The 23,977-nt window shown below is 41.8% G+C and overlaps 1 protein-coding gene across 9 annotated transcripts in view; it reads left to right on the top strand.

Annotated features, from left to right (window-relative positions):
- Positions 1–23,977, top strand: part of GAPVD1 (GTPase activating protein and VPS9 domains 1) — a 72,371-nt gene that overhangs the window by 13,847 nt on the left and 34,547 nt on the right. For all 9 annotated transcript variants that reach the window (XM_038745756.1, XM_038745757.1, XM_038745754.1 and 6 more), the window contains exons 2-7: positions 9,433–9,650; positions 10,715–11,558; positions 15,099–15,185; positions 15,628–15,762; positions 20,252–20,441; positions 23,799–23,959. In XM_038745756.1, the coding sequence (XP_038601684.1) occupies positions 9,466–9,650; positions 10,715–11,558; positions 15,099–15,185; positions 15,628–15,762; positions 20,252–20,441; positions 23,799–23,959 (1,602 nt within the window). In that variant the 5' untranslated portion in view covers positions 9,433–9,465. The remainder of the gene's footprint in view (positions 1–9,432; positions 9,651–10,714; positions 11,559–15,098; positions 15,186–15,627; positions 15,763–20,251; positions 20,442–23,798; positions 23,960–23,977) is intronic.

The following is a 23,977-nucleotide window of genomic DNA, read 5'->3' as shown; positions in this document are numbered from 1 at the left end:
ATTTATTGAGCACTCACTGTGTGCAGAGTGCTGTATTAAGCACTTGGGAGAGTACAGTACAAAAGAGTTGGCAGACACTGTGTGATTTGTGGAATATTTGTGTCCCTCAAGTCTGATCGATCAGTTAATGGTATTGATTGAGCACTCACTGTGTGCAGAGCGCTGTATTAAGCACTTGGGAGAGTACAGTACAAAAGAGTTGGTAGACCCTTTCCATGCCTCTAACAAGCTTACAGTCTAGAGGGAGCATATTGCATCTGTAGTCATTGACTTATTTATTAGTCAGCTCTCCAAGGCTGAACCTAACTCCCTAAAACCATTTTCTAAATAACAATAATAATAATAATAATAATGGCATTTATTAAGCGCTTACTATGTGCAAAGCACTGTTCTAAGCGCTGGGGAGGTTACAAGGTGATCAGGTTGTCCCACGTGGGGCTCACAGTCTCAATCCCCATTTTACAGATGAGGGAACTGAGGCCCAGAGAAGTTAAGTGACTTGCCCAAAGTCACACAGCTGACAGTTGGCGGAGCTGAGGTTTGAACCCATGACCTCTGACTCCAAAGCCCGGGCTCTTCTCCACCGAGCCACGCTGCTTCTCTAAACCTCTTCTAAACCTTTCTCTCACTTCCTGGTAGACCCTTGACTTGGTATTTCACTCTATTAGCCCCCTAACATAATTAGAATGGGCCAACTGTCTTGGCATTTTTTGAGGCAGGATTGAAAACATTTCAAGGACTCTAGAATCTCTTCTGTAAAAATAAAAAGGGAAGAAGAATAAATTATTCCTGCAGAAAGGAAGTTTCCATTGCGGTATAATGACACAAGTCTGGTAGTCATCTGCTCTCTCAGAAATGGAGGGATCTGAAGGGCTTTTTTAAAATTCATTCATTCATTCAATCGTCTCTATTGAGCGCTTACTGTGTGCAGAGCACTGTACTAAGCGCTTTGGAAGTACAAGTTGGCAACATATAGAGACGGCCCCTACCCAACAACGGGCTCTTTGTTAAATATTTGTTAAATATGTGCCCGGCCCTGTACCAAGCACTGGGGCAGATAAAAGAGAATCAAGTTGGACACAGTCCATGTCCCACATGGGGTTCACAGTCTTCATCCCCATTTTACAGATGAAGTGACTGAGGCCCAGAGAGGTTAAGTGACTTGCCCGAGGTCACATAGCGAGAAGCGATGGAGCCAAGATGAGCTTGCCTCATCTAAGCTAAAGTGCTTTTTCACAAAATACTGTGGGCCAGTTTTTGAGTTAATCTGAGAGATTACATGTTTAGTCATTTTAGAGCAGTGGATAACATTATTTCTATTATATGTAATTTCTCTTATGAACGGATATGTTTTGGGCACACTAAGAACTTTTGTTTAGATGGATTGATTCCTTTGATCTTTGCAGTCATGTTGAATTTTGAATTCATGGAGGGGGCTAATAATAATACTATGGTACAATATACTTACAATATGGTTGCTTTAATTTAGAAAAGCTTTTTGCTGACTAATTATATAATTTTTATGTTTCAAGGAGATATTAAGTGCATGGGGTCTAAGCTAATGATGATGCTAGAAGATAATGAAAATTTCTTGTTCAAGGAAATGTTTCTTTTGTTTAAATTTCTGTTCCTGTGAGTGAAGAGCAACAGGGACATTATGTTAAGTTCTTGTATTGTAGTTTGAAATTAAATGAAATGCAGCCTTTCCTTTATTGAGAAGACAGGTTTAAACTTTGCTAGTACCTCAAACAGTGAAAATGAGACTGAAGCAGTCATTTCTTGATAACGTTTTCTATCACTTCTCTTTTTGCTGAGCACCATTTGGTTACTATATCCATCCACTGTCTTTACGGAAGGATTTAGGAAGAGAATTTGCCTTTCTATTTTATTTACCAGAACCTTAGAGACAGCTTTGGGAGATTCTCAATTCATCTGTCTATTGACTTTCTCAACTTATTCTCAGGGTAGGATTTATTCTCATATTCCAGACTTATCTTTGGTTTGTTAAGCATTGAATAATAATTGTGGTATATGTCATGTGCTTACCGTGTACCAAGCACAGTACTGAGCACTGGGGTAGACAAGTTCATCAGATTGGACACAGTCCGTCTCCGTTGTGGCTCACATTTGTTGTTGTAAGTTGGTGAGTGAGGGAATATCTGCTTTTTGGGTGTGTCTTCTCCATGAGGAGTGAATTCAGTTGGCTTCACAGCAGGCTGATAGACTTAATTTATAGAGACTTACAAAACGGTGAAAGCTATTTATCCTTTTCTTATATTGTGCAGATGAGGTAAGTGTTTTTGTATCATGTAATCACTCTGGGAAGTGTAAGGATTCTCATTTTAGTGCCAGTGCTACTGTAGTCACTAGCAAGCTACTTGTCACTTCTGAGCTATGTCTCAACTTGTCTAGAACATAAGTGTTATGTTGTCTTTTATTGCAACTGAAGATTCATCACCGAAAACCGTTTTAGCATGCCTCTCTGCTGTTTTTGTCGTAATGCCCTGTTTTTCAGTAAGCACCCTGGCAGGTTAATCAGCAAGAAGAATGCTTATGGTTATTTTCAAATTTTATTTTGTTTAATGTTGCCATTCCCCATATTGATGGCTCCAAATGGTGGGGCCAAAGAGAATTTCTCACAGTTTTCAGTCCTGTGCAATTCGGGAGATATGGGAACTCAACAAATAATGCATAAATTAAAAAAAAATGCTTCCTGGCCTATTTTCAGCCCACTGACGTAAACTGAGTTCGTGGACAGACTTGTTTTACAAAATATCATCTTCTAGGCTCTGATTTAATTTCTCACCCTTTGCTGTCAGGAGCAAAAGAATTATTAATTCATCTAATTAATAGTGTTTCAATCCTCTTGGGTTTGGAAAGGCAAGGAAATCTGGCTCTACTGTATCACGAAGCAGTATGACCTCATGGACAGAGCACAGGCCTGGGAGTAAGAAAGACCTGGCATCTAATCCCGGCTCTGCCACTTGTCTGCTGTGAGACCTTGGCAAAGTCATTTAACTTTCCTGTGCCTGTTACCTGATCTGTAAAATGGGGATTAATTTTGAGAGCCCCATGTGGGACATGGACTGTGTCGAACCTGATTAACTTGTATCTACCCCAGCGTTTAGTACAGTGCCCTCCACATAGTAAAAACATTTAACAAATTCCATAAAGAAAGGACTGTGAGCCCACTGTTGGGTAGGGACTGTCTCTATATGTTGCCAATTTGTACTTCCCAAGCGCTTAGTACAGTGCTGTGCACACAGTAAGCGCTCAATAAATACGATTGATGATGATGATGATGATGATGATAACTATACCAGAGTCAGATGTACTAGTTCTAAGCACTCTTCCCATTTCTTAGTACAGTTGTGCACCCGGTAGGTGCTCAAATACTAAGTATTAATGAACGAAGGCCTAGTTTATAACAATTTTTTTCTTAGGTTTAGGAGGAGTTGTTGTAATGGTATATTTATTCATCACTGGTATTATTTGGCATTGCTTAGGAAGAATAAAATAAAGGATAAATATGTCAGTCTCTAGTCCGCGAGGGGCTCACAGTCTAAAATGGGGCTGAGGAAGGCCAGGATTTACACTTTGTGGACAGCGAACGTGTCTACCAATTCTGTTGTATCTCTCAAATGCTTAGTACGGTGCTCGGCACCGAGGAAGCGCTCAATAAACACCGTTGATTGATCGAGGAAAGAAGAAATACGTAAAGATAAGCTACAGAGGACTGCGGTAATAGGAGCATTTTGTAGTTCGGCCCAGGCTGTCCAGGGTCCAGTAAGGCACACCAGCCACAACTTTTCCATTGGTCTCCAGGCTGTGGAAGCGTATGCTCTTGCTACTTCAGTCTTTCTGTGCCCTGCTCTGGTAAGGCAGGTTGGAACCTCTAATTAAATGGTGATGGTGGAGGGGTGGGTGTGGGGTGTGTGTATTTGTGTGCGCACGCATGCATGTAAACACACCCACTTGCTGAGGATGGGTAGAAATAACCATCTAAGCACTAAAGGTGTCTCAGGGTGTTGGGAGCTCATTAGAAAAAGCTTTTTGGAAGGGTTGGACTTTCCAGAGGCCTTTGGGCATGGGAGAGTTGTGGTCTGCTGGATTTCGGGGAGAGTGATTTCCAGGTCAGGGGATGGAGATGGGGAGTGTCCAGAGTGAGGTACAGCTGGAAAGTTAGTGTGGGAGGAGTGAAGAGAACAAACTAGGGAGTAGTGGGTGAAGAGAGCAGATAGGTATGGTGGGGATTGTTCCTGGAGAGCCTTGATATCGATCATTCATTCATTCAATCGTATTTATTGAGTGCTTACTCTGTGCAGAGCACTAAATTAAGCGCTTGGGAAGTACAAGTTGGCAACATACAGAGACAGTCCCTACCCAACAGTGGGCTGCTCGATTGGGACAGAAATAAGAAGTCAGGGATGGCTTTGGAGGAATGAAGAGATGATGGGCGAGTGACTTGTCAAGAAGATGATCCACACAGTAACTTGAAGTGTAGATTGAAGGTGGGGAGAAAGCGGAGGTTGGGAGACCAGTGAGGCGGCCGACGTGATAGTCTAGCTGTAATGTGACAATAGCTTGGGACAGCTTGGGTGGTGAGGAAGAGGAGAGTCTGGGAGGTGTTGTGTCCCACAGGAAGCTAAGTGAGAGGGGGAGCGGGTATTGAATCCCCATTTGACAGGTGAGGAAACTGAGGCACAGAGAAGTTTAAGTGATTTGCCCAAGACCACACAGCAGGCAAGTGGCAGAGCCAGAATTAGAAACCAGCTCCCCCGACTCCCAAGCCCGTGCTTTTTCCACTAAGCCATTCAGCTTTTCAGTAATCAAATAATGACATCATAATAGTACTAGTGATTCAGTACTAAGAAATGAAACATTCAGCTATTCTAACCACATCTTTTTTGCAATAAAAATTCATGGAACAATTTCACAAACCTGGTACAGAAAAAAAATGGTTATCTGGAATGCTTGGGACTGAGGCTGGCTTAGATACACAGAGAAGCAGCGGGGCTCAGTGGAAAAAGCACGGGCTTTGGAGTCAGAGGTCATGGGTTCGAATGCCGGCTCCGCCACATGTCTGCTGTGTGATCTTGGGCAAGTCACTTAACTTCTCTGGGCCTGTTACCTCATCTGTAAAAAAAATGGGGATTAAGGCTGTGAGCCCCACATGGGACAACCTGATCACCCTGTATCCTCCCCAGTGCTTTGCACATAGTAAGCACTTAACAAATGCCAATTATTATTATTATTATTATACACAGACATTCTGGGTAGTTGAGTCACCGCCCCGCTGCTTGCGTTTCTCTTCCCCGAAGTTCAGTGAGGTTCAGTGAATTGCCTATCAGCAAATTTGGGGCAGCATTGGAATTAGGACCTGAATCTTCTGCTTTACTGGCGCCCGCTTTTGCTTCCCCATGTCATTTAGCCTCTCTGACGTGCTCACAAACCTGGAGATCCGGTTTCTAGATTCTCCTTGCAGCTCTAATGCTGTAAGCATATCTAATGTATGTAAATTTTCAGCCTCACAAGCGTGCAATCTTACAAAATTCCTCCGCAGCTCTTCTGTGAACAAAGGTTCTTCTGTGGGCCACTTCCTAGCAAGAAAACCGTTGAAGCAGTGTTTCTTGTTTCATTTTTTGTTTCTTTATTGAAAACAGAGCTTCCTAAAAATATTTCTTCCCAAACGTTTGCGGTTCAGTTTTGCTTTCATAATCTTAGGGTTTTTTTTTGGTCACAGAGGTGTTCTGTATTCATGATGGAACTTTGACCTACAGCATATCCAGTTAAACTTGTTTTGCCTGAAAAGTGTGTGGCAGAAGTTTGTAGAGTTCACTGTTGATTAAAATCAGTGACCCAATAATCCAGGTTCCAGCCAAAGATTAACGGAAAGTGAGAATCCCCCAGTGGGACAACCTGATCACCCTGTAACCTCCCCAGCGCTTAGAACGGTGCTTTGCACATAGTAAGTGCTTAATAAATGCCATTATTATTATTATTATTATTATTATTATTATTATTATTATCAAGAATCCTGGATAATGTAGCAGGTAGGGTAGGGAGAAATAAAACAAAACAAAAGGTTTGGGGTGGTAGGGGCTACCAATTTTTCATTTTCAGCTGAGGACTCCTTGGGAGTGATGCTCCTTGGGGTGGGGCTAGGGAAAAATGAGACATACTGGAGCCAGGGTGGTGGACACATGCACGCGTACCCACCCACACTGTGCCAGGGAGATGGATTTGCAGTCTCTCAGTGCCAGGGAGGCGGGCAAGGAGGCACAAGCGTGGGAAGGGGAGGGGAAATGGTCTTTGCTCCTCCCCAGGGAACCTTCTTATGGTCCCTTGCTCTCAGCTCTTCTGCCTCTGAGCCTTTGCTTATGACTCCCTAAGAATTATTTCCTTGGAATCTGACAGACTCCTCGCCTCCCAGTTTTCACAGTCTTTCTGAAATACCACCTCTTCAGAAGGCATTCTCTGATTTTTTTTCCCCCCCCAGGCCCTAGCCTCTCCGCTACCACCTGAGCACTTATGTACTTGTAGTCACCCACAGCGCTTTTGTCCATATCAATTTACACGCTGTACTAGTTAAGTACTTAGCCATCTCTCCATTCTCTTGTTCCTCCTAATGCTTATTAATTTTGAGGCTTCTCTCATCAGGAGAAGCAGTGTGGCTCAGTGGAAAGAGCCCGGGCTTTGGAGTCAGAGGTCATGGGTTCAAATCCCGGCTCCGCCACCTGTCAGCTGTGTGACTTTGGGCAAGTCACTTCACTTCTCTGGGCCTCAGTTCCCTCATCTGTAAAATGGGGATTAAAACTGTGAGCCCCTGTGGGACAACCTGGATTACCTTGTAACCTCCCCAGTGCTTAGAACAGTGCTTTGCACATAGTAAGCACTTAACAAATACCATTATTATTATTATTATTAGAGCATAAGCTCTTTGAGGGCAAGAATTGTGTCTTTTGCCTCTGTTATATTGTTCCAATTGCTTAATATAATGTTCTGCATACAATAGGCACTCAATAATTTCTGTTGTTTGGTTAATTGAAATGCAAGCCCAATGTGCCAGAAGAGTCTATTGAGGCTGGGAATGGGCAGGACGAGGAGTGGTTTTGGGCTCGAGAGGGGCTGGATAGACTGAACCCCCTTTTTCCTCTCCCCCTCCCCATCCCCTCCGCCCTACCTCATTCCCCTCCCCAGAGCACCTGTATATATGTACAGATTTATTACTCTATTTATTTTACTTGTACATATTTACTGTTCTATATATTTTATTCTGTTAATGTGTTTTGTTTTGTTGTCTGTCTCCCCCTTCTAGACTATGAGCCTGCTGCTGGGTAGGGACCCTCTCCATATGTTGCCAACTTATACTTCCCAAGCGCTTAGGCCAGTGCTCTGCACACAGTAAGCACTCAATAAATACGATTGAATGAATGAATGAATCTGGAGCACCTGGTCATAGTTTGAGGCTGGGCCACCCAGGATTCTGGCTTGAGGCTGGGGATGGGAGGGAGTCAATCAATCGATCAGTGGCATTTATTGAGCATTTACTGTGTGCAGAGCACTGCAATTCAATTCAGTTGTATTTATTGAGCGCTTACTGTGTGCAGAGCACTGTACTAAGCACTTGGGAAGTACAAGTTGGCAACATATAGAGACGGTCCCTACCCAACAGCGGGCTCACAGTCTAGAAGGGGGAGACAGACAACAAAACAAAACATGTGGACAGGTGTCTAATTGACAGAACAAAGAGAATTAAAGCTAGATGCACATCATTAACAAAATAAATAGAATATTAAATGCTTGGGAAAGGACAGTACAACAGAATCAGCAGAAACGTTCCCTATCCATAGGAGCTTACAGTCTAGAGGACCCGAGGTCTTGACCAAAAGCCCTGTCACTGGTTGATCCTTTTCTTACTGTGAGGAATTTGTCTGGGCAGCCCCAAAAGATAATTGTCTATGTAGTGTATTAAATTCCGGTACTTTCTACCCAAGATACTGAAGTACCAGAAAACAAAATGAGGTCCAAGTACATATGTGGTTAAGTCCTGCGTGGGCTAGCAGTTCAGTACTGACCCTGGACCGTGGGATCCGAACATCAAACCAGTACAGAAGTAAGTCTAAGTCAATGCAGAAGTGGGTCTAAGTTCCTTTCTTGGTGGCCTGTTACGCATACAAGGTGACCCCATCGGACTGTTGGAACTTGTACTTCCATTAGCTGTCTGAAACTGCCATGCATTTGTTAAAAGCCCTGCACTTAGGTTAGCCGCTATATTGCCGCTCCCTCAATTCAAATCCCCAAAACTGTGGAGGAGAGGAAGGAAGGAGGCGAAAGATCCTGGCCTAAAACCAGATTTGGCTTTTTGCTAGTCAGATCTGGCCCTAAAGACCTGACCTGTTCAGAATCCAGTATGTCAATTTAATTTATTTTTCGATTCTTGTTGGTTTGAATTATCTAATGTTCTTTTAATGGCACTTTCATATTCAATGATGAAAGAATTGCTTTCTGTGGGGAAACAACAGAATATTCACTCATTCAGTCAGTCATATTTATTGAGCGCTCACTGTATTAAGTGCTTGGGAAGTACAAGTTGGCAAAATATAGAGACGGTCCCTACCCACCAACGGGCTCGCAGTCTAGAAAGGGGAGACAGACAACAAAAGAATCAATCAATCAATCGTATTTATTGAGCGCTTACTATGTGCAGAGCACTGTACTAAGCGCTTGGGAAGTACAAATTGGCATCACATAGAGACAGTCCCTACCCAACAGTGGGCTCACAGTCTAAAAGAAGAAGATGCATTTTAATAGTAGTAGTAGTAGTAGGTCTTGAAATCATCTTGGGCCGAATTACCTAATTAAAATAATGAGACTTCTAAGAAAAACTTCAACTAGATAAAATTGTATCCAAGCTGAGTACTCTTTTGATAAAATACTTTAAAAAGCATGTTTACAATGTACCACAGCATTTTAGCACTTAATGGAAAAGAGGAAGCACCTTTTCTGTTTTTAGATTGTGAGCTCTGTGTGGACTAGGGGTCGTGTTATAATTTTCACCTATATATTTTCTCCCATCGCTTAGTACTGTGCCCAGCACTCAGAAAGTGCATAATAAATACTACTGAGTACACAGTAGAAAAGTGTTATTTCAGTTTGAGTATTATTAACCCAAATACTACAGCATAGAAAAGTTAATCAATACAAATTGCCACTTGGCAGACACTCTAGAAACCTTGTAAGAACATCATTTAAGTAAGAGTGTAACTATTTTGGGAATTCATGTAGCTCTTAGAGGGCCAGCAAGATGTTCGCTGATTAGGATGAACTGGTTCCCTGTGGAATAGAGCAAATACTTTACATGTGTTCTTCATTGGGATTCACTTGGAATCGTTTTTTACTTCTGCTTCTTATTCCTGTTTTCCCTTTCAGGGGGCCACCTGAGTGCCTTTTCCACATCCCAAAATGGTGAAGCAGGACATTCATTCTCTGGCTCATCAACTCAAGCAGGAACGACTGTACGTAAACTCGGAGAAGCAACTTATCCAGAGGCTCAATGCAGATGTACTCAAGACTGCCGAAAAATTGTACCGAACAGCATGGATTGCCAAGCAACAGCGAATTAACTTGGACAGGCTTATCATAACAAGGTAATAAATATATTTTTGAGCTCTGAAATTCTTCACATTTGAAGAATTCGTTACCCTACTTTAATTGCTAAACATCTGCTAGTTGAACGTGCTGTTTCAAGAGCACTGATAGTTTCAGATCCTCTACATCAACATCGAAGTAGTCCCAGGCTTGCTTGAGGGTGAGCTGGCTTTTGCCAGTAGTGGTGAATGTTTCTGACCAGAAAAAATCACATAGGACCTGTCGCACAGGGGACAGAAGGAATCGGCAGGAAACCCAAAAATAGTTAGCTAACACTCAGTGGCTATTGAGATGGCTTACTTAGGCGACTCTTTTCTGCAGTAAATGCAACTGATTGATAGGTCTATGGTGCTTGGGCAGTGCATCAGTACTACGCTGTAGTCTGTTCGACCCAAAGTGGATTTTGTACATAAAATCCTGGGTACATCCTCTCTTTCTGGATGGGGGCTCCTTTAGTTCAAGTGATCTAAATGAATTGTCTTATTTATTGAATATTGCTCTTCATGTCGACTTGGATTTTTTTCTTTAAGGTATTCATTAAGCGCTCATTATGTACCAGACCCGGTACTAAGCTCGGGCATAGGTACAAGCTAATCTGGTTGGGTTCAGCCCATGTCCCACATGAGGGGCTCACAGTCTTAATCCCTATTTTGCAGATGAGGTAACTGAGACACAGAGAAGTCAAGTGACTTGCCTAAGGTCACATAGCAGACAAATGGCAGAGCTGGGATTAGAACGCAGGTCCTTCTAATTCCCAGGCCCGTGCTCCATCCACTAGGACATGCTGCTTTCTGAAGAGTAGCTTGTAACCCTTGTTGCTTTTCATTAAAGCTAAAACAGATGGAAAAATGAGTAATCGTACGCAATAACGACTGCCAAAATCATGTCCTTTTCGTTGTGTGTGGCAGAATGGTGCATTTTTTTTTCCCATATTGATATGTTTTCGTCGAATCCAGGTGCTGTGGCCTTTTGAGTTAATGGATTTTAGCAGTTTTTAGTGAACTCGGTGAAAGTAGTTTCACAAATTTGTTTCAGTGGTGTGCGTTTGTGCTATCTTTTTCAGTGCGGAAGCTTCCCCCGCTGAATGTTGTCAACATGCCAAGATCTTAGAAGACACCCAGTTTGTGGATGGATACAAGCAGTTGGGATTTCAAGAGTCTGCTTATGGGGAGTTCTTGAACAGGTTGAGGGAAAATCCACGGCTCATTGCCTCCTCCCTGGTCGCTGGAGAGAAACTGAATCAGGATAGCACTCAGAGTGTTATCTACACCGTTTTTACCTCCCTCTATGGCAACTGCATTATGCAAGAAGATGAGAGCTACCTCCTTCAGGTTTTGCGCTACCTGATTGAATTTGAACTCAAAGAAAGTGACAACCCTAGGCGGCTTTTGAGAAGAGGCACTTGTGCGTTCAGCATTTTATTTAAGCTTTTTTCAGAAGGACTCTTTTCTGCCAAACTCTTTCTCACAGCAACGCTGCATGAACCAATCATGCAACTGCTGGTTGAAGATGAAGACCACCTAGAAACAGACCCAAACAAGTTAATCGAGAGGTTTTCGCCCTCCCAACAGGAAAAGCTCTTTGGAGAGAAAGGCTCAGATAAGTTTAAGCAAAAGGTCCAAGAGATGGTGGAGTCCAATGAGTCCAAACTGGTGGCCTTGGTGAACAAGTTTATCGGTTACCTCAAACAGAACACCTACTGCTTTCCGCATAGCTTGAGATGGATTGTGTCCCAAATGTACAAAACCCTCTCCTGCGTAGATAGGCTAGAAGTGGGAGAGGTGAGAGCGATGTGCACAGACCTCCTCTTGGCCTGTTTCATATGCCCAGCAGTTGTCAACCCGGAACAGTATGGAATCATTTCGGATGCACCAATAAATGAGGTGGCCCGATTTAATCTGATGCAGGTAAGAGCTTCCTGACGATCGCGTTGACATGGCAGGAAAGCACTGCCGTATTATAAATCTGATTAGTGGCTTTTGGTGGTTTGGGTGCTTTTCCAACCCTCTTAGAGGCAAATAACCAGGCATTCTTCATTGCCCCTGCCAATCTTTTTAATTAAACTGGATTCCAATCATTTTTCAAAACTGTTTTAAAAGGGCAGCTTCTGGGGCAGTTTGGTTAGCTGCAGAACGTTCCCCCCCCCACCCCGCCCCCCTGACGAATTTTATTGTTAAAAAGTTGTACCAGGTTAAGTCTTTATACTGTTTATGTGAGTTGGCACACATAGAGGTTTAGTTTTTTGAACCAGTCAGTGGTATTTAGTAAGCACGTACTCCATGCAGAGCACTTTACTAAGCACTTAGGAGAGTACATTGAAGCAGCGTGGCTCAGTGGAAAGAGCCCGGGCTTTGGAGTCAGAGGTCATGGGTTCAAATTCCGTCAGCTGTGTGACTTTGAGCAAGTCACTTAACTTCTCTGTGCCCCAGTGACCTCATCTGTAAAATGGGGATTAAGACTGTGAGCCCCACATGGCACAAAGTGATCACCTTGTAACCTCCCCAGTGCTTAGAACAGTGCTTTGCACGTAGTAAGCGCTTAACAAATACCATTATTATTATACAACAGAATTAGCAGATACGTTCCCTGCCCGTAACATACCTAGAGTGCAGAGGACTATCTTAAAGTGCAGAGCATGAACTTACGGTCTAGAGGAGTGCTGTTGATTTTCAGGTGATCATCACAACTGAAATCCTTGCCCCTGAAATGGGAGTGTTGCTTCAGGGAAAGCCTGGTGTTTCCTACTATGGAAAATCCTTGCTGAAGGAGCATTTATTACTCGCTAGGTTGTAGTTCTTCATTCTAGCTCATGTTCCACACTCTCATCCTGGGTTTTGTAATAATAATAATGTTGGTATTTGTTAAGTGCTTACTATGTGCCAAGCGCTGTTCTAAGCGCTGGGGTGGGTACAAGGTCATCAGGTTGTCCCACGTGGGGCTCACAGTCTTAATCCCCATTTTACAGATGAGGTAACTGAAGCCCAGAGAAGTTAAGTGACTTGCCCAAAGTCACACAGCTGACAAGTGGCTGAGCCGGGATTAGAGCCCACGACCTCTGATTCCCAAGCCCGGGCTCTTTCCACTAAGCCACGCTGCTTCTCTAATGATTGACTTGTTAAGCAGTGCTCAGATTACTATGTGATGTGCTGATCATCATCATCAATCGTATTTATTGAGCGCTTACTGTGTGCAGAGCACTGTGCTAAGCGCTTGGGAAGTACAATTTGGCAACATATAGAGACAGTCCCTACCCAATAGTGGGCTCACAGTCTAAAAGGGGGAGACAGAGAACAAAACCAAACATACTAACAAAATAAAATAAATAGAATAGATATCAAAGTGAGCCCATAATTTAAAAATTCAAGGGCCGTCCCGGGAAGGTGATGTTGGGTGTGATTGTTCATCCTAAATGGGGAGACTTGGAAGAAAATGGATGCTTTAATCCTTGGTGGCACCCTCGCTAAGATTAACGTACAATTTCCATAGCACCCTGAATTATGTCCGTATCATGATCTTTTCAGCAAGGGTGTGGTAACTTCTTTAAGCAGTACGTGGAGATTGATTAGGAACAGAAGAGGGGGTTGTTTTTGAGTTGTGTAAAAATGTGCAAAACGCCTTAGATAAAAATAGTGTTTAATGTAAATGCAGGTATTTGTGCTAGAAAATGACATTTTAGAATGTGATTTGGAGGGAACGTGGTGGAATAAAGGAACACAGTGCTTTAGCTTTTGGCTGTAAATTGGACATGAAGCAGTTTAGCTTGTTTCAAGCAGAATCAGGCGTTTCCGAGACCACACTGTTATCAGCCAATTTGCATTGTACAGAGAAACAGTGGCAACATTGTCCTTGTTTATTGGAAACTAAAAGCTAACTTTAAGCTGTTGCAAATTGATTTCTAGTGCCCTGTCAATGAGTAATAATGATAATCGTGACATTTTTTGAAGTGCTTTCTGTGTGTCTACAACTCTTCTCAGCACTGGCATAGATACAAGTTCATCACATTGTACACAGTCTCTGTCCCTCATGGGGCTCACAGTCCAAGTAGGAGGGAGGACAGGTACTGAATCCCCATTTTACGGATGAGGAAACCGAGGGACAGAGAAGTCAAGCAACTTTCCCAAGGTCACGAAACAGGCAATTGGCAGAACTGGGATTAGAGCCCAGGTCCTCTGACTGTCAAGCCCAGTGCTTTTTCCACTAGGGCAAGCTGCTTCTCAGAGTTATAGAGAAAGTGTCAAGGCAATGCAGACCCTTTGGAAAAACTTTTCCGATTTCCACACTTCCTGAATTTCATCTGGTGCGACAGAAACGGGGCACTGCAATAGTCACTTGGCATTTGCATATATTTTGTATGGCTGGATCCATATATATTCAGCTGTTGCATTGGTAGCAGCAGTGTGTCCTACCCCTGCTGTCTCTTTGGTCACCAGCAGCTACAAAGAGCTCCGTCTCTTTTGTTGTCTGGCTACTTCCCCCTAGAGCAATCAATCAGTGGTATTTATTGAGCACTTACTGTGTGCGGAGCACTGTCCTAAGCACTTGAGAGCACACCCACAAGGAGCTTACAGTCTTCAGGGGGAGCTGGACATTAAAATAGTTTATGGATAGGGATATATATACGTATATGTATGCACACATATTCACACATATATATATCCTATACACACACAAGTGTGTGTGTGTGTCTTTGTGCATACTGTGGGGCTCGGATGACTGTCAAAGTACTCAAGGGGAACACAGCCAACTGCACAGCTGACCCAGAGGGGAGGACAGATAGGGGAAATAAAGGACTTAGTCTGGGAGGGCCTCTTTAGGGAGATGTGATTATAGGAAAGTTTCGAAGCCCAGGCAGCCTTGAGTTGTTGAATAAACTTTTGATTTTGGTCACGGACAGTGTTTGTGATGATTTTTCTAATCAGTCACCTGCAGTTATTGAGGGACCACCGTATTCTGTTTATTTTGAACCTTTTTTTTGATAGCATGAGGGTGTGCAGGAATGCAACTGTCCTGTAGTAGGAGAAATTCCTGTAGGATAACTCAGATGCTGAATCACATTTTTTTAAACCTGCTTAAAAAACAGGTCTTAAAAGTATACCACCAGTAGAATTTCCGGGAATAACATTATTGCCTAAATATTGTTTCCGGCCTGATGCTGAGTGCACAGCACAAATTAAAGCAAGACTCTTTAGACTCTAAAGACTCTTTAGAGCAAGACTCTGCCTCTACCAGTTCAGTACTTTAAGTGGATGATTTCGCAAAACACCAGAAACACTGGGAAGGTATATTATTTTAAACACATATGGAGGAAGTATATTTATTTTAAAAGAAAGGACATTTTTTGTGGCATTTTATAGTAGAAGGTTTCTTCTTCACCACAGTTGACCCAGTTCTTGATTAGAGATGAGTTTGTTTAGTCTCTCTGACCCTAATGTTCTTTCCAACTGTAGGTTGGTCGCCTTTTGCAGCAGTTGGCAATGACTGGCTCTGAAGAAGGTGATCCTCGCATCAAGGGAAGCCTGGGTAAATTTGACAAAGTAAGAACAATTAAGAGAACATTGTCGAAGCATCGTGTTTGCTTTCTGAAAAATGTCTTACGTGGCCTTTATGTTTCCCAGTTCTAAAACTTGAATTTAAAATAGCCAGTAGTAGTATTACATATACAGCTTTTCATCTGTTCCTGTTTTGGCTTCAGCTGCGAAAGGTGCATTATTTATAGGTCTGTGTCTTAGGGTCGTCAAAATGGGGTTTTTGAAATGAGCACCGTAGAATTTCTATTTTCTTTCTAAACACTCTCAAATTGGGCTTGAGGGAGGGTGAACTACAAAATTTTGTGATCTGAGCATTAGAGATTTGGTGTTTTTTTTAGTTGTACTGTACATAGCTTTGCTTAAGTCCCCTAATAAACTGGATTATTCCTTGTCTCTTGAGGTATTAAATCTTTAACTGTGTTATTTTCTTGTCTTTTTTTTTTTACAGAGTTGCGTGGCTGCGTTCCTTGATGTTGTAATTGGTGGCCGTGCAGTAGAAACTCCACCGATGTCCTCTGTAAATCTCCTAGAAGGGTTGAGTAGGACTGTGGTTTATATGACCTATAGCCAACTTATTACACTGGTAATGGCCTAGTTCTGCAACAGACATTTCTTGAATCATTTGAATAGGGGCTATAAATAGCTAGGCATATGTGAGCAGTTCTCTCTCTCAACTCTCGTGCCTCTAACCCCTTGCTCACCCTGTTTCTCCTGCCTGGAGCTCCCTTCCCTTTTAAATTAATCCAGCAGCTCTGCTGATCTTCAAAGCCCTCTTGACATTCCACTTTCTGCAGGAAGTCTTCCTTGATTAATTTCTCCCACCCCAAGTCACAGCAATCCTTGCTCTGCCGTTTATCTGCCTTGTGACCTTGGGCAAGTTACTTAACTTCTCTATGCCTCAGTTACCTCATCTATAAAGTGGGGATAAGACTTGTGAGCCCTATATGGGACATGGACGGGTTCAACTTGATTAGCGTCTGTCTGTCCCAACCCTTAATACGGTGCCTAGTATATAGTTAAGAGCTTAACAGTGCTATTAAAAAATGAAACAAAGCCCAACACCACTTTGAACACTTAAATGTTTTAACCAACCGCCGCCCCCTCCATTCTCAGCAGTCAATTGTTCAGCGCTTAGAACAGTGCCTGGCACATAGTAAGCGCTTAACAAACACCATCATCATCAATCAGTGTTAGTTATTGAGTGCTTACTGTATGCAGAGGCTTGGAAGAGTACAGTACAATGGAGCTGGCACTTATATATTGACTTATATTGGTGGATATATCAGAAAGGTGGATATTATCAATTTAGATATGTTAGATATTTTCACATATTCATCTACAGCCATCCCATTATAAGTACACTTTTATCTCTCTTGTATTACATTTGAATGTGGACATTACTTGCAGCTTTCTCTCCCTTCAAGGTAGCTTCAAAATATATCTTGGCTTAAGAACTTCCATTCTCCTCCTTTTGGAGTGTTTTAACTGACTTGATAGATGATTAAAGCCCATTGAAATTTAGCATTAGTCAATGGCCAGATCAATTTAGCGTAGATATTGAATGGCAGACTTGTTAGAGCAAGGTGCCATTTTACTGAATTTCTGTTGAAAAAATACTATATCCCCATTAGTGCTTTTAATTGATTTCCTGAAAATAAAGTTAAGTAAAAAAGCACTTCACATAGTAGTTTCCCCTAAGAAATAGTATTAAGTGCATTAGTGCATTTTCCAGATCCAAAGACACTGAGCAAAGTATAGTTTTAGAAGTGCTAAAAACTGCTACTTACACAATAAGCACAGTTAACACATACCAAGAATGCAAGATTTTCAATTAGATTTTTTTTTTGTGCATATGTAAGTACATAATTTTTTAGAGTGTTTTCTTTCACATTGTATATAGCAAAGATTTATCTTGTGGTAAATCTACTATTATCAAGGGGCAGGGAATAATGTCTGCTAATTCTGTTATTGTATTCTTAGTACAGTGCTCTGCTCGTAGTAAGAGCTCAGTAAATACCATTGATGGATTGAATAGGTTACAGAAAAGATAAAGTGATCTGGGCTGTAATCACTCTAATCAAGTCAGTCAAAATACTTCAAATGGGGGGAAAGAGAATATTTAATTGAAGGTGAATTTTGCAGCGTTGTCATGGTGAGAGTGTTATTATGTTATTGTTATTGTATCAAGTGCTTACATGCCAAGCACTGTACTACACTCAGGAGTCAGTACAAGTTAGTCAATTCTGACGCCATCCCTATCCTTCAAGGGCTCCCAGGCTAAAGGGTAGGGAGAGTGGGTATCTTATCCCCATTTTACAAATGAAGAAACTGAGGCATAGCGAGGGTTTTTTTTTTTAAGTGGTATGTTAGGTGCTTAATATGTGCCAGGCACTTTACCAAGTGCTGATGTAGGTACAAGTTGAGAAGCAGCATGGCTCAGTGGAAAGAGCCCGGGCTTGGGAGTCAGAGGTCATGGGTTCAAATCCCGGCCCTGCCACTTGTCAGCTGTGTGACTTTGGGCAAGTCACTTAACTTCTCTGGGCCTCAGCTACCTCATCTGTAAAATGGGGATTAAAACTGTGAGCCCCCTGTGGGACAACCTGATCACCTTATAACCTTCCCAGCGCTTAGGACAGTGCTTTGCACATAGTAAACGCTTAACAAATGCCATCATTATTATTATCTGTAAAATTGGGATTAAGACTGTGAGCCTCCCGTGGGACAACCTGATCACCTTGTATCCTCCCCAGCACTTAGAACAGTGCTTTGCACATAGTAAACGCTTAACAAATGCCATCATTATTATTATCTGTAAAATTGGGATTAAGACTGTGAGCCCCCCGTGGGACAACCTGATCACCTTGTATCCTCCCCAGCACTTAGAACAGTGCTTTGCACATAGTAAACGCTTAACAAATGCCATCATTATTATTACAAGTTAATCAGGTTGGACCCAGTCCATGACCCATATGGAAGTCACGGTCTTAATCCCCATTTTACAGATGAGGTAACAGGCACAGAGGAGTGAAGGGACTTGCCCAAGGTCACACAGCAGACAAGTGGATGATCTAGGGCCAGAACCCAGGTCCTTCAACTTCCAGGCCCATGATGTCCCCGAGACCCCACAGCTAGCTCCTGATTTGCAGACCCCTTCTCCTGTGTCAATAATACCAGTCATCAGGGCTATCAGAGAGTACTAAAATACCATTTTATGGCGAATCCGAAGTTGAGTGTATCAAAACCAGAAACAGATTTGTTTTTTAATTTCGTTATTGCCCTAATGCAGGGATCTGCAACCTACAGCTTGAAAAGGCGTATCTGGTGCCGCCGTGGACCATGGGGTGGGGAGGGACAGAGTCATCATCATCATCATCAATCGTACTTATTGAGTGCTTACTATGTGCAGCGCTTGGGAAGTACAAATTGGCAACATATCGAGACAGTCCCTACCCAACAGTGGGCTCACAGTCTAAAAGGGGGAGACAGAGAACAAAACCAAACATAGTAACAAAATAAAAGAAATAGAATAGATATGTACGAGTAAAATAAATAATTTCCTGGAAGAGTACAACCATCTCACCTTGCCGCAGGCCATGAAGGGGTGGGGAATGGGGCAAGGGGCAACAGGCCCTAGTCTTTTACCGGGAGCCGGGTAGCAAGGAAGGGACCGTGCCCAGGCCCATGGCACATCTGCCCTTTTGCATCCCTGTGGGAGGAGAAAAGAGGGTAAAGTGCTAACATTTCAGTGATGTCCCGTCATGCCACCTCTCTCTTTGCCTTGCCTTCCTTTCCCTTCCTCCCCCCATTTTCCTTCCTCTTTCTCCCCTCCTCTGCTTCCTCCCCTTCTGCTCCCTCCCCATTTCCTCCCTTCCCCCCGTTGACAGCAGCAGCTGCTGCTATGAAACAGCATGTGCTGGCGTAGTGTAGTGATATCATCTGTCATGAGGAGGCTGAGTAGTGTTGGAAAACTTGTCTGTGCGTGTACGTGCGTGTGTGTTTTATTTACTGGTATTGCTGTCTGTCTCCCCCACTGTAGACCGTGAGCATGTTGTGGGCAGGGAATGTCACTGTTTATCATTTTATTGTACTTTTCCAAGCTGTTAGTACAGTGCTCTGCACACAGTAAGTGCTCAATAAATGTGAGTGAGGAGTGTGTGTGGGTATGTGTGTATTTGCACAACATTGGGGTGAGAGGCGAAGCATTACAATTGCTACCCCACTGAGGAGTAGGGGATGAGTCAGTTCAGTCCCTCGTATTTATTGAGCAATTACTGCATGCTGAGCACTGTATTAAGTGCTTGGGAGGGTACAATGTAACAGATACATTCCCTGCCCACAACAAGCCTAAACTATGTAATTAATTCCCAGTGAAGTAAGCATTTCTTAATTAGGTGTGATTGTGTTGGACACTTGTGCACCAAAAGTCCATCCCCGCCTAAGTTTTGTGGCAAGAAATAGCATTTATTTTGTGGCTAGTGATTCCCATACTGGCATTTCCAAGTTTTGATTAGTTTATGTTTCTTACCCTTGCTCCCCTCTACTTAAAAAAAAATGCACTACATTTACACACATTAAAAAAAGCTAATTCAAAATCTTTCATTACTGGTACGTATTAGCATTGCTTTGCATTTTGGTTTTTGATCACTTTTAAAAGTTTCTATCGGTCAGTTTATTTTGGAACTTGGGAACACATTAATGCCTTTATGTTATTTCTTATGGGAAACAAAACTTTGTGTAGCACTCTTTCCTTAACTCAATTTTCATGGACTCAACTAAGAGCGCTGATTGGGTTTATCAGTATACCATCTCTCCAGATTCCTCTGATTTCCAGGTGTCTTTCCTTCTGTTTTTGCTCTGGTAGCATACGTTTGCCTGTCTCCAATAATTTGTAAGCTCCTTGAAGGGAGTAATCATGTTATTTACTGCCCGTGCACTTTGAGCAGTCTGCTTTGCAAACTGTAGGCACGTAGTAGGTTTTGTGGATTGAGTGGTTGATGGGTGAGGGGTTGAGCAGTATTTAATCCTTCTCTCCTGTTAACTTCCCAGGCTAATAACTGACGTTTCTCTTGCAGGTCGGCTTTATGCGAAATGTAATGTCAGGGGATCAACTCAGAGAAGATAGAATGGCTCTGGACAATTTGTTGGCAAACTTACCTCAGACCAAGCCAGGAAAAAGCAGCAGCCTGGAGATGACTCCTTACGGAACCCCACAGCTCTCTCCTGCGACCGCTCCAGCCAACAAGAAAAATCGTCTTCCATTAGGTGCGGAGTATAAAGTGGAAGCATGTGTTTGTTCGGAGTCTTTCCTTGGGTTCGGGGTGTTCGGCCTGCCGTATAATCAGCAGTCGGCCTCCTTTAGTGATCTTGGATGGCTTGAGCCGATATTTCTGTCTCCGTCTGGTAATTCAAAGAATTACCTGGCAATCTAAGTCAACACTGAGAATGGAAAAACGTGCCATTTAAACAAATGCTGTCCTCATCCAAAATTGACCCCTTGCAGGTCAACTGATTTGGTTTGTTTGAGTGGGCTACTTTGTCTTTGTTAAAATTGACTAATGAATATATGACAACTTCAAAATTTAACACCATAATAATGGTATTTATTAAAGCGCTTGCCTTGTGCCTAGTAGTGGGCAAGGTGCTGGGGGAGATGCCTATGCAAGATGTATTACTCAATAAATGAGTGCCAAAGTTCTTTATGCAATATGTAGCTCTTTTTGCAACATGTAGGATTTGGCCAATTATCATTAATTTAGAAATATTAGCCTGTGCCAGTGAAATAGATGACCTCTACCAATATTAGCAAAAGCTGACTATGCTAGCTTTATTTCCTATTCTTGGTCAGCTTTTAAAAATAAACATTGTAATATAAAATTATAAAGCATGAACCTACATGTTCCCATTTCAAGCACTTCGTATGGTGCTGTGCACAGAGTAAGCGTAAATGCCATTGGTTCCCTGATTGATTAAATAAAGCTAATTCAGTGTTCAGTTTAAAGTCAGTGGTTCTGTAAAAAATGCAGAGTTGACCATGATTTTTGCACTTTCTTGTACTTTTTCCAAAACATAATTTATTCCTAGTTTGGTAGAATTTGTGAAAAACACTCTTACAAACAAATGAGCATGTTCAGAGCATAAGAAAGGTGCCAAGTTTTCATTTTGAGTGAAGGGGTGGGAAGGGGACAGAGATTTTAGTAGTGGGGATGGGACCTGGGAGTATATAGTCTTTGAGGAGTTATCAGGCCGGAAACAATCATTTAGCATTTTGTTTTCCAGACCTGATTGAAAACATTCAAGTCTTGTCAGAAATCTGGGATGAGTGAAGTTTGTAGCCCAGTTGAAAAAACAGTTGGGAACCTTGCCCCATCATTCACATAGAGTGGGCTTTTACATAGAAAAGATTTCAAGAAGTCTTATTTTAAGTAGTTGACTTTTCAAACAGTGTATCGGGACTGTTATCTGAAATTGGTCAGTTTTAGATTCTAATTGTGCAGTACTCAATTCTAGGAACAGTCGTCACAATACAGAATATTTGCTCTCTTCTTCACTTGTGATTAGCAGAAGAAGTAGAATCAAATGAAATGATGTAAAGGTTCTGTTTTTTTAAGGGGACTTCTAGCATACTTTGGGAGATGTAACTTTTGGCAGTTTGGAGATGATCATTTCTTTAGTTCACTTTTACCCAACAACTGCTCTGTTCTCGGCCTTCCAGAGATGTTCTAAATGTAGGACTAGTGGGAAGTGATCATCAGATTTCATTTACCCAGCTACTTGATTATGAAGTTATATGATCAGCTCATTTTTGTTTATTTTACAATCTTTAAAATATTTCTGTTGTTCAGAAGGTTGATTTTTCTTTCTGTTTAATGCTGTCGAAACCCAGGACAACAGTTAGCAGCCATCACTGTCCGGGATACCTCAGCCACCAATATCACAGCTCACATTACTCTAGTAGCCCCATTTGGTGGGTAATAGGCTATTTTCCTCTCTCTTACAAGCTTTATTTTGATTCACAAAATTATTCATGTGCATGTCTAAGTGGCTTTTTTTATGAACTGTTGAAAATAAGAGCTATTTGGATGCTTTTCTTAGCACCTTATGATTCTTGGTCCAAATCTTTTACGTCTACAGTGTAATTAAGGAATATAGTTCATCAGGGTGAAAATTACCATGTTTATAAAAAGGTTAGGTTATTTTTTCCACTTCTGTGAAATATGTAGTTCAGTGAAAATTTGCCTCCCAGTGAACTACTTAATTTTTACTACTATAAAGATAAATACAATAATAATAATGGTATTTGTTAATCGCTTACTATGTGCCAAGCAGCCCTGTAATTCTGTCATGACTTTCATGACAGTCTTAATGATAAAACATTTGTAATGGGAAAATACACAGATATATCCCCAAATGCATTATCTTGCAGTGTCATAAGGTTTTTCTGAGCTGGTTTTGAACTCTCCCTTTTGAAATGAGTTTATAAGTTTATCAAGTAATATTCAAATAAACAATTCCAGTTTAGGGGCTTTCATTAGAAGGTTATTTAGGAGTCTTTTGTTTTTCTTTATGTATTTTTATCCCTAAAGATCTTGGTAGAGAAGAGTTTTGCTTTGCATGTATCTTTGATTTTACAGTTCATGAAAAGAAGGTGGCTGACAGTTATTTCAGGGGTATAGAGTTCAGGGAGAGGAGGACATGAACAAGCCACTTTCTTTAGAAGTTGTTATAACTATGGATCTACCATAGCTACTCCATTGAATGTTAGTTTAGGGTTGGTTGACAGGGAGGAAAAAGAACAAAAAGAGCTACAGGGTATTTACAAATGTAAGTCCACGAGCAATCCCATCATGGCCCAGACCAGTGGTTCATCCATGCAGTATTGTTCCTTCGGCAGTGGCAACAAAGAATGTTTGGGACCTTTCTTGGTAAATATTTATTGTTATGGGGTGACATTGGACACCTTTACCTTTTCCCTCCATCATCCGTTGATCGACTTTGTCTTGTACAGCCCTAACTTTTTTCTCTGAGATCTTTAAAATATCTTTTAGTAGCCCATTAGGGATCTCTCATCCAAGAATTTACCCAAACCTTTGCAAAGTTAGTGATATTTTAGAGTTGAGTGAGGGCAGAGAGAGGTTGGAATAATTTGATTTTTTTTCCAAGATGCACCACAAAGCCCAGCTGGCTTGTATGCGGTAGATGTCCACGGGAAGGTATTTTTTGACCAGGTAAGGTCATCTTCCAGAATACATTTTTCAAAGCCTTTTTTAAAGGTGACAATAAGGTAAAACCATCACAGATTTACGTTAACTGGGAAGTGGAGGCGAGGCTATGTGTGATTCCTGGAGTAGAACTGAATTCCTGTCATCCATCCATCTGTTTGTTGAACAGATCTCAGAAAATTCTAATTGCATTCTTGAAGTAGTCTTCCTTAGGTAAAATAGAATAAAAGGGCAGTTGTAATTCTGAATTTTGAAAGTACTTTATATGTACGTTGGTCACTTTTCTAATGCATGTGTAAATATTCAACACCAAGAAAATTTATTTTGCCTGGTTTTTTTTAAGCGGTTCAGTCCACAATCCCATATTCTTAAAAATTAACAACTGGATTTTTTTTCTTAGCAACTCGAAGCAGAAGCCGAACGAATATGTTAATGGATCAGTTTATGGACCATGAAGGGTCATTTCAAGAAACTATCCAGGAAGTGCAGCCTGAAGAAGTATTGGTCATTTCTTTGGGGACAGGTCCTCAGCTCACTCCGGGCATGATGTCAGAAAATGAGGTATGACGTTGTCAGATG

Source organism: Tachyglossus aculeatus, chromosome 4 (genome assembly GCF_015852505.1).
Source record: "Tachyglossus aculeatus isolate mTacAcu1 chromosome 4, mTacAcu1.pri, whole genome shotgun sequence".
NCBI classification, from domain to species: domain Eukaryota; kingdom Metazoa; phylum Chordata; class Mammalia; order Monotremata; family Tachyglossidae; genus Tachyglossus; species Tachyglossus aculeatus.
The sequence above is the reverse complement of the archived record's forward strand: the minus strand, read 5'-3'. Positions and strand labels throughout refer to the sequence as shown.